Below are 17578 nucleotides of genomic sequence, written 5' to 3'. Positions count from 1 at the left end.
CCCAGCTGGCACCGCACGTCAATATGATGTCAGAAAGACATCAGAATTTGTTTGGAATTAATATTAAGTTCACAATATTTTAAATGTCTAACGTCGTTTGTTTGTGCAGGTTATATTTATGACATTTTGCAGCTGTGGGTTTTATTCTCCGTACCTCTCGACTAAATATTAATATTCTTCGTAAAGATGACTTTAGCATGAGACGTTTGGAAGATGTTATATTTAACTTACTTAACAACACAACTTAAAACCCACAAAACATCATCTGTCTGTATTCCTGTCAAGCACTCCTTGTCAAATTGACGTTGTTGGCATTAGACTTTTCCTGGCATTGAGTTTTGACCAGATGCCACAACCTCAGTTCAATAAGATATTAACGTTCAACAACGTTTATGGCCAGCTGGGAAGGTTTAATACCACAAATTCCTTTGAGGGGAGACTGTCTGACAGTGTGCAGCCTGTCCACCCCTGTCTACCATGGCAGGCTCTTTTGCTCCACCTGCAAATGAGGTTGTTTACAAGGAAGATTTTTGACGTTAGACATATTCAGATGACACGTTGTACAGCCTAGCTCATCTGAAAAATGCTGACACCTTTAATATGTCCTCCAAAACAAAATATAAATGGACACAGCTGCCCCTGTAACAAGGGAGAAGAAATGAAAGTCCCAATCGTGAAGGTAATAATAAATGCTTCTCTGAGACATTTTTTATTAATCAATATATTAATAATTCTGTTTGAGTCTACTCCACATAGACAGCAAAGGCCACAGCAAATATAAGGTGCTAAATGAATTGTTACAGTTAGGATGTTTACATGTGTCACCCCAAAACTGGGTTACTTGAATAACCAAATTATGAGTGGAGTTTCCTCTTTGGTTTTGAGTGTGACTGCTTTAATTATGCAGCAGTGTTGGAATACATTTTTTAGCTGCAGTAAATCCAGCAGGTCAAAAAGGTGGAAATGTGCATCTAATTTTTAATGCATCTTCATAGCTGTGCTGAGTCATCTATAACCATTTATAAAGCTGCACTAGTTAATATTCTTATATTAACAATTAATTATTTGACTGTGTTTAATGCAAAAGCAGTAGCTCAAGGTGGTGAACTGACAGACAGGCTTTTTACATGCTTTTTAGTATTGCTTCAGTTTTACGACCCACAACCTTTTGTTTTTAGCTACAGCAGACAGCTGCTTTTAGTTAAAACATCTCTTATAAAATAAACCCACTGTACACTGTAAGCACTAAACAGCAGTCAGAGAAAGTTCGTGTCTAGCTTGTGAATATTATGAATCATTTAGCAGCTAAAGAAAGAGATATAACTGTCAGGAGTTAATGGAGACCATACAAAGAGCTAAAAGGAGAGTGAGTATCAGACTTTTCACTGGTCATTGTTTGGGAGGTTTTTACCAGGAGCCGAATTATCTGCAGAGGTTTATTTCTCTCAAAAAACAAACAGACCAGGTGATTTAAACAGGTCAAAATGTGGGATATAACACCTTCATGTGACAAATCAGTGTTTCTTTGACACTGTTTGGCAGGTTGGAGAAGGCCAGCAAAGTGCCTGCTAATGTGTGAGCACCTTTTTAGTCTGATAAGTTAAGATCCAGGCGTTCAGGAGGTTTACTCTGTTAGCTGAATTGTCCACAGAGATAATTTAAACCTGTAAAAACACTGAATAAAGAAATTTCACGTTAAAAAGTTTTTTTCCGACACTGCTAGTCACAGAGGGGCTTCTAACTACATTTGTTCGTTCTGGGTTACCGACAGCATGGCAGTCTCTGCAGACAAGCATGTGCTCCTTATGTAGATGCAAACAGCTCAGTCTAAGTTAATAAAAACACAGTGATCCTTATTTTCAGCTGATAATACACTAAAGAGGACCTACTTATTATGTTATATTCCAATTCTGCCAATATATCCCCCCAAATCCTACACACTGGGTCTTTTAAATCGATGCAGCTCTTTTGTTGCTTTTCTCATTTCATATCTGTCTCATTTCATATCTGTCTCTCTGTGTTTTGGTGTGTAGGAGCTGAGGGAGAGGGTCCTGCGGGGAAAGTACCGTATTCCCTTCTACATGTCCACAGACTGTGAAAACCTGCTGAAGAAACTACTCGTGCTCAACCCTGTCAAACGGGGCAGTTTGGAGGTATTGCCACTGTTTGCATTGCTGCATCTTCACAATTATTTGCTCCCCATACAAAAGTGTTTTTTCACAGCAGCCGAACAGACAATCCTAATGATTTGCAGCACGATTGTTGTGCGTCATCTGAAAGCACATAATTGCTGCTGCTGTTAATTATCAACCAACAGAACACTTCACTTTACAGTCTGTCAGATGGGAATTTGGAAACATTACTCATCTGAGATCAAAGAGTGGTCTTACATAATTCTTTGATTAGAGCATTTAGAAATAATAAAGAAAAATGGAATTTGTTGAAGCATTGTAAGAAATCAAACTTGATTAATTCAACAGAATCCTAATGCGCTCCACTTTCACTGCATCCTCCTAATCAGCGACGCTTGTTTCTCCTTTGCAAACAATATATAGTTGTCAATTCCATTCACACTCAGTCTGTCCAGAGTCAATACAACCCCTGCACTGAGAACCAGGCTCAGTTCAATAATAAAGATTTCTCCACCAATAATAACAATTGATCACGCTGTTGTTTGGCCCTATCTGTTTTCATAAAGGAGTCATTCATTTCTCATCTGTCTGTTGTGCCGTTTGCCTTCAACCTAACCGTTGTATTGTATAATTTACGGACATGAGTCATGATTAATTATCTGAAATCACAGTTGAATAATTGTACCGGATATACATGAGCGCTGATTATCTTGTTTCTTTGTTAGCAAATCATGAAAGACCATTGGATGAATGTGTGTCACGAAGAGGAGGAGCTAAAACCGTACATCGAGCCAGAGGCGGACTTCAGTGATTCATCCAGAATAGGTGTGTGCGAGTGTGTGTGAGTGTGTGTGTGTGTGTGTGTATGGGTATGATTTAAGTTACCTTCAGGGACGCACACCATTCTCAAGGCGAGTTTATCAGGGATGGCTTGTCCAATTGGAGACAAAAGACATGTCCCCAGTTTGCAAAAAGCGGATTTTTGGGTCCGTGGTTACGGTTTTGTTTAGATTATGTCTCCAGGAAATGCATGTCTGTGGAATTTCCCCAAAAGTGACTGAAGTAAATGTGTGTCTGAGTTTATGTGTGTGTGTTGATGTCAATTTTTAAGTCATGTTTAGTTTACTGATTGTGTGATTCACGTTGACTTCTGTCCGCCGTCAGAGCTCATGGTGACGATGGGCTTTCCTAAAGATGAGATCACAGAGTCTCTACAGGGCCAGAAGTATGATGATGTCATGGCCACCTACCTGCTGCTGGGCAGAAAAGCTCCGGAGGTCAGTTTGTGTGACTTGCATCATCTTGACATCATTGCCAGCAGTTAATGCATTAAAGGAATACCTCATCCTTGAATACCTCAACCTGACCAATTGTATATCAGTTACTCACCCCGTGCTTGATGAATTTGTATAAGATTCTTTTTTTCTCCCTTTCCTCCTGAACGAAAAACCAAAAATAGAGAAAATTAGTGATGAAAGGAGTTCACATATAACACCAGCAAAACAGTATTAAAACCTCTGTTTAAAAACTCATTCAGTCTCATTTATCCAGTCGGAGGCTCAGCACTAACAGACAGCCCCTTTCCAACTCTCTTCAAAGTCAGACTCCATAGACGAAAATAGTGATTTTACTTTGTTAAACAGGGGAGCTTCTGGGCTGCAACTGCCTTTATAAATGAGTTTGTTAGTGTTTATGTGTGACTTTGATGTTTGAAAGGGTTTGTTTGCATTCACCATAGTCACAGAATAACACAAAGTACCTGTTCGAGGACGCCAGCAGCTCCAGTATTCAGCAAGGTAAAATTTGGGGGGTTTTCAGTGGAGTCTGGCTTTTTACAGAGCACAGAGTTTCGCTTTCAGTTCAGTTCCTCTGCGAAAAGGACTGTCTGTTTGGGAGGTACTGACCATATGACTGGATAGATGAGCCCTTGAATACACTGCATGAGTTGTGCGATAGTTTGTAATGTTTGAATGTTTTAATATAGTTTTGCCGATGTTAAACACAGACCCCGATGACTTATAGTTTTCTCAGTTTTTGTGGTTCTTCATTCACCATGGAGGCTTGCAAGAAAGTTTTCTACACATATTCACAGTGTAAGAAGTTGTTACACAAATGGTCATTTCGGGGGGGTGAAGTATCCCTTTAAGTCATGTGACCATGTCCTCTCATCCTGTGTCTCTGTGTTTCAGTTCGAGGGGAGTGAACCTCTGACCAACAGCATCCTGGGCCAGCGACAACGACCAACCAGTGACATCAACAACAGCTCCAGCATTTCTCCTGCCCATCCCAAGGTCACACGCAGCATCTCGGCTAATCAGAAGCAGCGCCGCTACAGTGATCATGGTGGGGATGATGATGGTGGTGGTGGTGGTGGTGGTGTCGTAGAGAAGCCAAGTAAAGTAACCTCATCCTTCCCAGCTCTGATAGTGCTGCTGGCTGCGTGCTGTGTGGGGGGAAGTTGCGCTCAGTCACTGAGGATTGTTGATGAGATACTTGTATCAACCCGGATGATGTGCCTCTGAGCAAGGCTTTACCAGCTACATTAGCACCCTCAAATAGCTGAATAAATCTAATTAAGCTTTAGAAACGCATTATTTCCTCGTGGAGTGATAAATAAAGCACATTTTTATGGTGAAAGAAAAAGGTTTACATGAAACTTACACTACCTCATTTGTTCACTTTAAGTTTTTTCTTAATGTAATGAATCTATTCAAATGTACAAATCAGTGACTCAACCTCAACACTGCACTGGTTGTGTAGCAGCTTCCTCCTATGTCATGTGGGGCCGATGTGTCCGGCGCCATCTGCTGGCTGGCTGCCATCCTGCAGCTCCCTGTGGAACAGCGCCTCGAAGCATGAGGAGGGAACAGCTTTGCATTGTACCCGCTCACCTTGGCTTCTATAAATGTTTGACTTATGAAACAATGTGTCAGTGCAGAGTGTTGTTTTTGATTGGGTGGTGTCTAAATCTTGGCTGTGAGTGGCTTTGCTTGATGCTGTCGTAACGAAGGCCCTGTCCTTGTCTGTTCTTTATCGTCTGAAAATTCCTGTTACAGGAGCACTAGGAATGTGATATGTTCTGTGGTGAGTTTGCAAATATGTTCCCATATGTTTGTGTCTGTCTCTACCAGTTGGTCCTTCTGTGCCCCCGGCGGTATCGTACACGAAGCGTGGCCAGGCCCTGAGTGTGGAAAGTGACCATAGGGAGGAGTGGGATGGAGCACGCCGGCTGGAGCTCAACACTTCGAAAGGAGACGTACCTGCTTCACCACTGGGAGTGCAGGAGAGGAAGAAAACTACAAGTGCTGTGGGGGTGAGGAAGTGGAGGACACAATTGCTTAACCCTTTAACACCTGGATCACCATTTATTGTGCAGCATTCAGATGCCTTTCATAAGAATTTAAACCACTTAAAACCTGAGAAAATTGGTTTGATTTGTTTCAAAAATGCAGGAAAAAAGCCACATAATGAGCAACTTGGCAAGAAATATTTTGCAAACTGTAAAAAAATATTAAACAGTGGTATGTAATGATCTGAAATTGACTAGGGAAGAGTATTAGATATTACAAAAACAAAATGTCCAGAAAATTATATTTTACTGGGCTTCAGTAATACTGACATGCTTTAACTTTTTTTCTCACTTTCCACAAACAGACCAATGGATCAATGACTCGCAGGAACACATATGTGTGTGAACGATCCTCTACTGACCGCTATTCAGCTATTCCCAATGGCAAAGACAGCAGGTAAACAGACACAATGTCTTTCAGTCTGTCTGAGTCATCTTTTTGTCTAATTTCTAGTGCATAATTCAAACCTCTTTTGTACAAATGACCAAGTTTTGGTGAAATATCTTCATCCTTGATCCCCAGTTTAACTGAGGTGTCAGGAAGCACCCCATCGACTGCAATGAGCTCCACTCGACCTCGTCACACCAAGTCCATGTCATCGTCAGGGCATCCTTCAAAGAGCACACTGCCCCCCATCGATGACAACACAGAGCTGAAAGCCAGGTGAGCAGCCTGATCGTCACCTGCCCACGTGCAATAATTGTGCAATCACAACTGTGTGTATTTTTTATGTAACAGCCTGTTTGTGGCAAAGATAGTAATACCGATAATGTGATTTATACTACAGTTATACACAGCGGGCCTGCTGACTAACAGAATCTTTTGACATGTGTAGTGATTTGTCCTGTAATGTTTATGCTGCAGCTCCTCTCCGCGGGGTCCCTCCACCTCTCCATCTGCACACAGTATTAGCACCCCAGAGAAGAACCGTTTCCCCCGTGGTACCACCAGTCGCAGTACCTTTCACGGAGCTCAGCTCAGAGACCGGCGTAGTGCCACCTACAACGGCCCCCCGGCTTCACCCACATTGTCCCATGATACAGGGGCTCTCGCTCAGCAGCGCAGGGGCACCTCCACTGGGATCATCAGCAAGATCACCTCCAAGTTTGTCCGCAGGTTAGTGGAGACAAGCGGCTGCACAAATGAGACACTGTAGTTTTTAATACTTCTTGTACCCCACGTTTAATCCCCCTCCCCAATTTTGGATATAGTGAAATCAGTCTTAAATTTCATTTAGAGTGACACTGAAAAAGTCTTAAATTCCACTTGCTGTAAGCTGTAGGAACCCTGTGTATGTAACTCTAGAGAAAAATAGTTCATATTTGATTCTAATCCCCAGTTTGTTAGATGCTTTGGGTCGGTAGTCAGTCCGAACTAGCAACCCAAAGCGTTGGTATTTGACAACGTGGGAATGACTGCCTTTCTTCAGAGTTACAATCAGCACATTCAAGGGTACTTGTGTTCGGATGTTTGGATGTGAAGTTTTTCAGCAGTGAAAACAAAGAAAGCTTCTCACGCTGTCCCTGCCTCTTTACCGCAGACACACTCTCTGATCTCCTCCTCCTTAGTGCTCATTATACATCCTCACTGTTCCCCTTTGCTGTCATCATGACAAGCAAAGGACGGGACCACATCATGCAGTTAGCTCCTTGTGTCACCTTCACGCTGGCCCATCTGCTCGAGGCTCACAGCTTTCTCTCCTTCTCTCCCCGCATAGAGCTCTGTCTTTCAGGTCGACCCGGAGGTAGGAGAACACAACGCTTGCTGCACCTGTCCCCCCTTTCCAAAAAAAAGTGCCCACTATGACCTTGGCCCGTGTTTCCTTAACCCCCTACGTATCTGCCCACTACACCACATCCTTGCCTACTGACACCCTTGTTATGCCGTGTACTTCCTCCCCTTGTGTTCACCGCCTCGAGAACAAACCTCACGGCTCACCAGCTTTCCCTGTACTAAGCTAAGCCACGATATCTGCTTCTCAAGTCGCTGGCTTTCCTCTCCTTACTCTCCCCCGTCTTCATGCTGAGCTTCAGAGAAAAGATCAGGCATATTATGCAGGCCGAATCAAAGATTTAGAACCACTTTTCCACTCCTTACAGATCAGTGGGGATTAAGGAAAGGTAGCGTTCAGTAGACAGGATGATGCATTCGGTTGTTGTGAAGGGGCTACAGTCATATGTGCATCGAGAAGTCACAGTCACCTCATTGTGTGCTGAACCCTGATACCCAGGAGTGTGGACTCTTTCCTGGCATGATGCCTGACACCCCCGCTGTGTGTCCAGTGATGATGGGGGTGGTGTTTGTAACACATGGGGGACTCATGTTGACATCAGCTCGTGGGAGTAACTGTGTATTCCTGGTTTATTTCAGGGTGCCTAGTGAGGGAGAGGCCAGTGCCAGGACAGAAACACCAAGGTGAGAATTTGATTGCAATGTAGATGTTAGGCTTGCCCCTACATGGCCTGTTTATAAATCCCATCTTAAAATGCATTTTTATTCTCTGCCTTTTAACTCACTATGAGTTTAACTTTGATATATTATTGTCTGTTTTTTTCTTTTAAGCTGTTCTTTGTGTTACTGCTGCATTATTTATATTGCGTAGTTTGCTTGTGTTTTTATTGTTAGTTATTGTATTTTTCTATTGTCTTTGACAGCATTGTCTATTGTTTTTGTAGTTTTTGCTTTTTGTTGGTTTGTACAGCACATTGGTCAACTATTGTTGTTTTCAAACATGTTTATGAATACATTTGGATTTGGTTTGATTTCATAGAAAAGCTGTAACCTCCTTCAATGCCTCACTCCATTCTGTCTTCTTCTGTTGTTGTAGAAGTGCTTCAGGAGATACTAAGGAGGACGGCGGTCGGGACTCCAAGCCTCGCTCGCTTCGCTTCACCTGGAGCATGAAGACCACCTCCTCCATGGAGCCCGCCGAGATGATGAGGGAGATCCGAAAGGTTCTGGACGCCAACAGCTGCGATTATGAGCAGCGTGAACGCTTCCTGCTTTTCTGCGTCCACGGCGACGCACGCCAGGACAACCTGGTCCAATGGGAGATGGAGGTGTGCAAGCTGCCCCGCCTTTCACTCAACGGCGTGCGCTTCAAGAGAATATCAGGCACGTCCATCGCCTTTAAGAATATCGCCTGCAAAATTGCCAATGAGCTCAAACTGTGACGGCAGATGGAGTCCCAGTCGGTCTTCAATGAGCTCTGGTTATGGTCTCATCTCATCACTGGATTAGTGTTGACTTACAGGACAAAAATTCAGCACTGAAGGTCCTCACCTCGCAGAATCAGGGTGGACTCGGCTGGTAACGTGCAATACTGGCCACGAATGTACTGTACAGGGTAGTGGATCAGAGAGATATCACAAGGTTTAACCTCTGTGACAGAGAGATAGCAAAAACAGCTAAACCCCCCCCCTTTTTTTTCTCTTCCGTCCGGTCCTCTGTCTCTCTCATCAGCCCGCTGCTCCTCGTCATAGCACACATTCATGTAACACATGCAGTATGCAACTGAAGATGACCATCCTGCAATAATGTTTTCAATCTCTTTTTCTAAACGCCTACTACAAGATCTACTCCTCGCTGAATAACCATTAAAATTACTGAAAGCTAAAATAGCCGCTTTTCCACCTGTGTTAAGTCAGTATATAGATCAGGCTGGAGCCCATACTAAAACTATGTAAAAAGAGAATTGTACTGTATGCATAACATCTGCAGGTACTGTATTGTATATTAATTTTGCGTTCTGTACAGAATTTTATTGTCAATACTGTCTTTTTTCATGGGATTTCAGTTCTTTCCTAATATAATTGATGTCTCTTAAAGCATTATCCTTTCAGTCTGTGAGTTTTTCTTTTTTTTAATTCTTTTTTTAAGAGCCACCATATGAAAATAGTGTTTTTAATTTTATTTAAAGAGCACTAAATTATTTTGTGGAGTATTAAGGGATGTGTTCCCTTGCCTTTTATGTTATATTTTATTTGCCTATGGAAAAAAACACTAAGTTGCACCACATAGACTTGAGTAGTGACTTCGGTTCAAACTGAAAATGTGTTCACTTTATTTTCTCTCAGCAGTAGGTAGGTGATTTGGAGATCCTGCTGCAATTGCACAAGTTTTCCAGGGTGATGTGTATGAACATGAGAGTATGCACCTGTGTTTCTTTCATGTTAGTTTGGTAGTCCTCAATTACAAAAAAAAAACGCAGGGGTTTAAATCGGTTTTCTTTAGAAAGCTGAGGACGGGAGGTCTTCATCCAAAGGATTGAAGATGCACGAAAAGTCAAACAATCACCACAAAAGAAGCAGTTTGTCTCACTGAGCCTTTCTAAAGAGCCCGATTTAGTCCTGCCACCAGTGTGATTGTGCAGGTACTTGTGTATCTCCTTGCTTGTGTTTTTCTTTTTCTTTTTTTTCTTTTTTTTTTTAATTCAGCGGATTTTATTGTATTTATTCCATTACATTGTAATGTGCTGCTTTGTAGAATTGAGGCGTGCACTTTGTTGGAGAAAATAAAAAGGATTTTATTTGTTTGTATTTATTTTTATTTTATTTCCAAGATCTGAATCCATAGTTACACAACTAATAAGATTCCCTCAAGCAATTAAGTAGATGTGTTAATGTTGTTTTGCTTTGAAGACCAGGTGTCGGCATTTTACATTGAACCATTGTCACGCTACACAGTGCCAGCAGGAAGCTCGATGACAGTTAATAATGTAAACCTTTATTGACTCTAAATAGCATGATATTAGTCAATAACTTAATCCTAACCATGACACAGTTGATGTATTTGGCATACATGTTAGTCAAAGCATTATGAACAATATCCTCTTTCAGCTTCTTTAAGTGTGTGAAAATAGTTCCTGTGTGTGCCCAAAATGTTTCCATACTTCTTATGAAAAACTGTAATTTCAATACTTTAAACATTATACAAACCATTAAAGATAAAAATGTGAGTTGCAAGGATTTACAGGTAGATTCTCACACATTTCTGTTGATATTATTTCCAAATTACAAATCATTTTCCTTAACAAATATGTATCGAACTGGCATGGTCCCTCTTAAACTTACAAAAACTTCATTTACAAATTCTTTTTAGCGTACAAGTGGAAAGACAGAAAAATGTAAACATTTCATTTTGGCAGATTTGTTCAGTTAAACATGTTAATAGGTTAAAAAGTACCATTACTTTCTGTAGATAAATATATGAGATTACAAATGTATAAACATTGCTGAGTCACATGAAAAGCTTAAAACACAAAAAAGAACCTACTGGCGAGATTTAATGGATTAATGAGCGTGGGTGTTGCATTCGTCAGGATGGGACGGCCCGTGTGCGGCCCTGGTCATGCATTAATGTCTTGACAACATGTCGGGTCCAATCCTAACTTGAGGTGCATGCATTGAACTCAACATGCATCTCAGCCAAATATATTTGGTTGAGACACATGTATTAATCTTTTCATGTATCATGCGCTGATTTCAATGGAAGATTTAAAAAAAGAGTAATGCCTGCCTTTGTCAAGTTAGGATCACCTGACTGTAGTTGCAGTTTGGTCAGGATCTGCTGCAACAGAAAACAACCAGTCACAAAAACAATCAGTTGCTCAGATCAATGACCAGGTGCTCATAAATCTGAGTTTTCCCTTTGAAACTTGAGGCCAACAAGAACTGCCGGTTGTCTATGGAGACTGGAGAGAAGGCCCTCGGTGCCTGGATGTTCAGCTCCTGGAAATGCACAAACTCGCCCTTCTTTGCATCCCAGCGGTACACCTGGGTGAAAGAGTAATCGCTGCCCAGGATTGCGTACTGCCAGCTGCCCACAGAGAAGGGCTGGAACACCATGGAGCCACGGGAGGGCATGGTCTGCAACTCTCTAAAGAGGGCCCCATCCCACCGCATCACCTTGGAGTCGCCAATGAAGCGCGTCAGACAGATGAAGAGGTCTGATTTGACCTGAAAATGCTTCACAGCGTAGACGTCCTCCATCTCTGGGATGTCGGTGCGTCTGTCAAACAGCTTGGTGCTTTTGTTCCACTGGTAGATGACCGGCCTCTGGGAGCTGCTGGACAGGATCAGGTGAGGTTTGGAGGAGATCTCCATGTACTCCACGTCTGTGTCCCGGTACCATGGATGGAGCGACTGGTGAGAGTAGAAGCCATTGCCGTTCCACTTGTAGATGGTGGTGGATCCAGCTTTGGAGCTGTCTGCTATGACAAAGAAGGACTCTCCATCGATGCGGAACGTCTCAACATCATTTGGTTTGCGGATTTTGAGGATGTCAATGCCTTGGAGTTTGATGAATTTGTTGGCGGAGGTGTCACGCTTATAAATGTGCGAGCCACCAAACAGCTGAGCCACGATGACAAAGAGCTGGTTGTCAATGACCAGAGGTTTACAAATCACTGTGGATGTGCCTGGTGAACAGAGAGAAAGCAGAAAAAAACAAATTTGTCTCGGATGCATGTCTCCATCTAGTGGCTCCTCCTTCAATCTCACCCTTTTCTCAAAAAAAAAAAACCCTGCTCTTTAACAATCACGACAGCATATTTAGAGGCAGAACCATTATTATTTTGCAAGTCTCAAGTTTTTGCAATCAAGTCCCAAGTCCTTAATTTAACTCTCGAGTCTTAAAAAAAGTCATATTACCCTCTTCACCAGTTTAACAGCAGATTAATAATATATACACCATTTTGTCAAACAAGTTTGTCAAAAAGTTGTTAAACTGTTCAGATAATCTCAACTCACTGTGTTGATATTAACATCCACTAACCACTCTTTGTGCAACCCCAAATGTCAAACAAAGTTTAAAGATGTAGCCATGATATTATTAGTGATGTAACATTAGTCCTGCATGGTTTTTTCTTGCCACTTGACTGGATGCTGTCAGATTGGTTTAAAGTGGATCATCTGAGGAATCAAGAGTTGATTTGCTGGCAAGGATGGATTATTGAACAGGCCTACAGGGCACAGGCCCAGGGGCCCAAAGTATCAGGGGGACCCCCCACCTTCACTTGCAAAATGTCCCTCAAATGAAGAACCCATCTGGTGTTATCTTAAAAATACCACAAATAGACACAAAAAGAAAGAGATGCACAACAACTACAATGCAACACAAAACAACCCCAAATTGCCCCAAAGAGACCCCCCAAAAAAAAAAATCACACAGAGACTGTCATGGTTTAGAATTAATATATCATTCTTTCACTTGGACTGTTTATCCAACGGGTCTATTATTCTTACTGCTGTCATTTCAGACCCTGCCGCTCCCCCTGCCTGCCCTCATCAGTAGATTCACTTCACCTGCTGATCATCATTCACCTGCTCCTCGTTCCCCCATTAGCTCCTGACTATATATAGCAGTCTAGTTTAACTAGCTGTCTGCCAGACTATCTTTGTGCCCCATCCCTTAGGTTTCTGACATTTCTTATCTGCATTGTGACTTTCTGATCTAGGTTCTGCTTCAGCCTGATCCCTTAATTTGTGAATTGCCTTGGCATCCTTGCACTGTTTTTTCCTCAGTAGACTCTCTGCTTTCTGAGTCATGCGTTTGAGTTTTCAAGTAGGAGCTGTGACAGATGACAAAGAAACACAAAACTTGCTCCTCTGTCTTATGCATCTCTGTGCCCATTGTCTCATAATTCACCCATGCTTGCTGGGAATTTAGGAAATTAAGGGAAATTAATTGATTCTTGGCACATCTTTTAAAAAACATACTTGTTAGTCTTTGTTTTTGGGAGAAGGTATCAAGTATTTTCAAGTCAAAAGGCCTAATGTTCATGTGAAGTCACGAGTTATTGGTGTTAAAGTCCAAGTCTGTTTTGATTTCTCACATTGAGTATAGACCCTTGACTTTTACTTACTGTCAATATCGTCATAGTTTCTGAACACCATCTCCACATGATCCCACTCCAGAAAGCTGCATTTCCCTATGAAGGGCTGGGCAAACACCACATACTGATCATTCCCAAAGGAAAACGCCTCCACAGATATGGATTCAAATTTCAGGGACTGATAAGATGCAAACTCTGTGAGAAAAACAAAAACATACTTTAAATAACACTGAAAAAGTCAAGAAGGCCTTGATGATTTCAAGAAAAATAAAGTGAAATTATCTGTATTTTCTGTGCTCCACCTGTGGTGATGCAGTCGAAGGATTGTGGCACCAGATCATTGATCTTCTTGTCCAGCTGCGAGGCCGGGCCTTTACAGTAAATCTGATCTACTGTGGCGTTGGTGCTGTATATCCACTCCACCAACCACTTCAGCTTACAGTCACAGGTGAACTGGTTCCCTCGCAAGTCTCTGAAGGGATAAAAAACACCAAACTGACATCAAACAGGAATGCTCTGGGCGTTTTGAATGGATTTTTATTTTCAAACAGTCACTGGAGTATAACCACTGCCGTTGCTCTCTGGCCCTCACGCCTTCACTTTGTGCTCATTAATATTAAGAGGGACTATAAAGGAGAACTGAACATCTTCAGCGGGTGATCGATTGCAAACTATCTCTCTTCCTCACTGCCGCATGTAATTTTAATGGCGTTAATAGCACCACCCACACATTTTTCAAGCCTTGACTGAAGTGGAATAATGATACAGAGGTCTATATATAGAAGAACGCATCGCCCTCGATAGCATACATTACACTTGTAGTTATGTAACATTATGTAATTTATCTCTTTGTTTCCAGATAAAGCAGGATTGACATTTATACTGTACTCACACTTTTGTCAATGCCTCAAGACCCTTGAACAAATCTTTGGGCAGAGTTTCCAGATTATTGTAGGCCAGACTCCTGGAAAAAGAGAGAAAAATGATCAAATACACCACTTATTGTAAGAGGAATTTGTAAGAGGAATTCCCAGTAAATGTGGATGTTGTTATGCAGCATTTTTTTGCAGAGTAATGTATCTATTAAAGAGCTTGGGAACATATAGCCACTCTGGAGACTGAAGGCAAGAACATTGCTTATTGTGAGTTTGAGGAAACATTAAGCTATTTTTAGAGCTGCCTCCTCAGCACATTTTAAGGCTCTGACTGCTACAAAAAAGACGGGAATTACTTCTCTTTGTTGAGACGATTGTTGTGCTTTATTTTATTTTTCTCTGAGCTTTGTCTCAAATATGACATCATCTTGTCTTTGTTTTCAACAGACATCTTAGTTGGCTTACTCAACTTTTAAATGGGGAATTCGTTCTGCTGACGATGAAGAACTGAAGAGATTTTGCTTAATTTACTATACCTGTAACTTTCGTCATTATGAGGTAAATGTTGATTGCAAATTGTAATTGCTATAGAATAATGACACCATCAGCATTTATATTGTTTACCTGTAAACCTAATTTTGACAACGCAATTCTGTCAGGAAAGGCTCAATTTACACCACAAAAGCTTTGCATCAACCATTGCATAACCAAAACAGGAAGAGGACAGTGCTTTTGTGTCCCCGCTCTCAGTAATTATCCCCATTTACCACAGAGTATCTATGTGACGGGTCCTGACACAAAAAGCTTATAGTCGCCTGTAGGTCAATGTTGGGTCGGTAGTGAGCATTTGTCACTCTGGTCTTTGCGGTGTGTCCTGTACCGTTGGCACTGGTCGGTCCTTGTCGCCTTTTTCAGCCAACTCAGCACAGAATGTATGTGTAATTTGCCATTGGCTGTAGTTTCTGAGATGTATTTAGGTGCAACTTTTTGGCTGACAGAGGCGACATGAGGCAACAATACAGTCATCCTTTGTTGCTACTCGTTCTTTTATTTTGATTTGGTGCGTCTGGGCCTTAAGTTCTTTTCAGATACAATCCCCAGGAGCACAAATGGCAGACAGTATAATAGCCAAGGTAAAAAAAGAAACTGGTTGCTCAGCTCTGAGAAAAACAGGAAGTAATTTGGTTGTCTTCACAACAGTGGCGGCAACAATAACACAACTTGGGAACTCTAGGTGGGAGAAAGTTGTCTGTTTCCACATTAAGTTGAATGTGAAAGTGACAAGATTGGATTCATAATCATGTCAACACCTGCACAGCGTCACAAAAATGTTGGTGTGGCAATACATATTATGTAATAAACTTTGTCAGCATTTCACGGCAACAATTCTTGCCTGCACCTGCAGACAGATTACATTTTCTACTGATGCAAACAGAAAGCTTCTTTACATTCTTGCTTACAAATAACTAATCTGTGATAAGACTGTATGTCAAAACAGAACAGAAATTGCATCATCACTTCAGTATTAGTGCTATTTTTCGAGAAGAATAGCTCCATTTTTTGCACAGGGTAAGAAAAAAAAACAGTATTACAGATTACAGTACTTACAGATGTACTAAGGTTTTCAGTCCACGAAAAGCATGTGGGGAAATAGACTTGATTTGGTTGTTTTCGATGAACCTGAAAGAGGTGTTGAAATGCATGAGAAAAGGAGCACATCTCTTGCAAACAGCTTCCAGAATAAATTTGTATCATTTACTCACAAATATTCCAGATGAGGAAGACCAAGGAAAGCATCCTCGTTAATAGACTCCAGGTTGTTGGCTGTGAAGAGGCTGTGCAGAGACATCCATAACATTTTTATTATTCCTGCTCACAACAAGCTGATGTCCCTCATTAGCAGCAGATAGAAAACCATCACCTTCTTTCTTTAAAACAGTGACCCAAATACATCAAAGACTAGGATCAATGCTCCATCAGGATTCCTGCAGCCTTACATGTTTGTTTTGAAGGACATGGTGACTCAGTCAATAACCCACCCTATAAGACAGGAGCATTGGGGGATTCCCTCTTCAAAAGGGGGGATTCCCCATTAATAAATCAGCTCTTGAAACCAGGTCTTATTTACAATATGCACTTATACATGTTAAGACAAGACTGCCCTGCATAGAGACTACTCTACCATATGAACACCAAATTCAAAAAGGAAAATTCTCCATTGTGATGATTGTTTAAGCTCCCTATTCTGATCAATAACCATTCTAATATAGCATCAGTGGGGAGATGTCTTTAAACATGGCGTTGGTCACCTCACTGGGGGACTGACAGCATGCAACAAAGACTGAAGAACAAAAAGCTTCAGAGAGATTTCTCACAGGAGATGCAGGGCAGGCGTGTGGATGAAGCTCTCTTTCGGGATTTCAGTGAATTCAGACTTTACGAATGATCTGTTGGAGGGAGGACACACGACAGACAGCAAAGACACACTGGTTAGCCTTTGAAGCAAAGACTGTCTTCAATCTGCTCCTTGGATTTCTGTGCATCAGCAGAAAATCAACATACAACTAGCAGAGATGAGTTTTGTAAATCTGTGAAAGCACTGCGGATGATTTCTTTATAAAATAATAAAAAAAAATAAGACTTACAGTGATATGACATCGGGGGGGAAGCTGCGAGGGATCAGTCCTGCGCTTTCGCACAACGCGTTATCTTTGGTACATGTACATGATGAGGGACAGCGCGGCTGCCTGGCTCTCTTGCTGTCCACCACAAGCAAAACAGACGCCACTACAAGTACGCAAAGCCAAGTCGATCGTTTGGACATCTTGCGTGTTTTTTCCATCTTTGACCTGCGCGTCGATCAGCCCTGCACATGAACCAGGGTCTCCGCTGTGGTTCCTGCTGCTGCTGGAGGCCAAGCGACGCGCTGTCCGCTCCTGTTTATCTCCGCCAAGTGCCGTGCGCCGCCGCCGCCGCCTCTCGCTCTGGAGGTGATTAAACCGGGCGCCCCGTACGTCCACAGAGCTGTTATTACAATGCACCCACCCTAAACGAAAAAATCAATATTCCCCCAAAATGTAATCAAATTCGCGCTCTAGTGGCTCAAGCTCAGGAAAACACCAGCTGGCGTGGTGACAAACGCGGTGTGAAGGCAGGTGGGGATCCCAGCGGGAGCAGACGGAGCATCTCCATCCAAAACCACGCCTATGATTTCAGCTAACGCTCTCCGTGTCGAGCTCCCGGAGGAGTCCGCCCAATACGCAGCGGAATTGTGAAATTTTTCGTGAATCAGCGAGATAAAATGAAGCTCTGACATGAGCCAGCGGATTGCTGCCTGGTGGCGCAGACGCACACGGGCTTTCTATGCGGGAAGCGGGTGGGAAACCC

The 17578-nt window shown here is 42.1% G+C and overlaps 2 protein-coding genes across 5 annotated transcripts in view; one reads left to right on the top strand and one right to left on the bottom strand.

Annotated features, from left to right (window-relative positions):
• Positions 1 to 10020, top strand: part of LOC121954220 (serine/threonine-protein kinase MARK1-like) — a 38533-nt gene extending 28513 nt beyond the window's left edge. Inside the window, exons 9-19 of one of the 4 annotated variants that reach the window (XM_088086124.1) lie at positions 2034 to 2153; positions 2858 to 2957; positions 3297 to 3409; positions 4322 to 4475; positions 5264 to 5445; positions 5787 to 5878; positions 6005 to 6145; positions 6347 to 6598; positions 7200 to 7226; positions 7853 to 7897; positions 8310 to 10020. In XM_088086124.1, coding sequence (XP_087942250.1) covers positions 2034 to 2153; positions 2858 to 2957; positions 3297 to 3409; positions 4322 to 4475; positions 5264 to 5445; positions 5787 to 5878; positions 6005 to 6145; positions 6347 to 6598; positions 7200 to 7226; positions 7853 to 7897; positions 8310 to 8655 — 1572 coding nt within the window. In that variant the 3' untranslated portion in view covers positions 8656 to 10020. Of the gene's footprint in view, positions 1 to 2033; positions 2154 to 2857; positions 2958 to 3296; positions 3410 to 4321; positions 4527 to 5263; positions 5446 to 5786; positions 5879 to 6004; positions 6146 to 6346; positions 6599 to 7199; positions 7227 to 7852; positions 7898 to 8309 lie in introns of all 4 variants that reach the window. The other 3 variants (XM_088086123.1, XM_042501566.2, XM_042501565.2) reach the window with 3 other exon arrangements.
• A 165-nt stretch (positions 10021 to 10185) lies between these two features.
• Positions 10186 to 17578, bottom strand: LOC121954221 (leucine-rich glioma-inactivated protein 1-like). The gene is made up of 8 exons (XM_042501567.2): positions 16837 to 17578; positions 16567 to 16638; positions 15955 to 16026; positions 15800 to 15871; positions 14209 to 14280; positions 13619 to 13788; positions 13347 to 13511; positions 10186 to 11900 (listed from the first exon to the last, which is right to left on the bottom strand). The coding sequence occupies exons 1-8, from the start codon at positions 17031 to 17033 to the stop codon at positions 11083 to 11085; spliced, it is 1638 nt and encodes a 545-aa protein (XP_042357501.1). The 5' UTR covers positions 17034 to 17578; the 3' UTR covers positions 10186 to 11082.

This window comes from Plectropomus leopardus, chromosome 13 (genome assembly GCF_026936395.1).
Source record: "Plectropomus leopardus strain MGB_pleo_1.0 chromosome 13, ASM2693639v1, whole genome shotgun sequence".
NCBI classification, from domain to species: domain Eukaryota; kingdom Metazoa; phylum Chordata; class Actinopteri; order Perciformes; family Serranidae; genus Plectropomus; species Plectropomus leopardus.
Note: the sequence above shows the minus strand (reverse complement) of the source record. Positions and strands in the feature narration are given on the sequence as shown.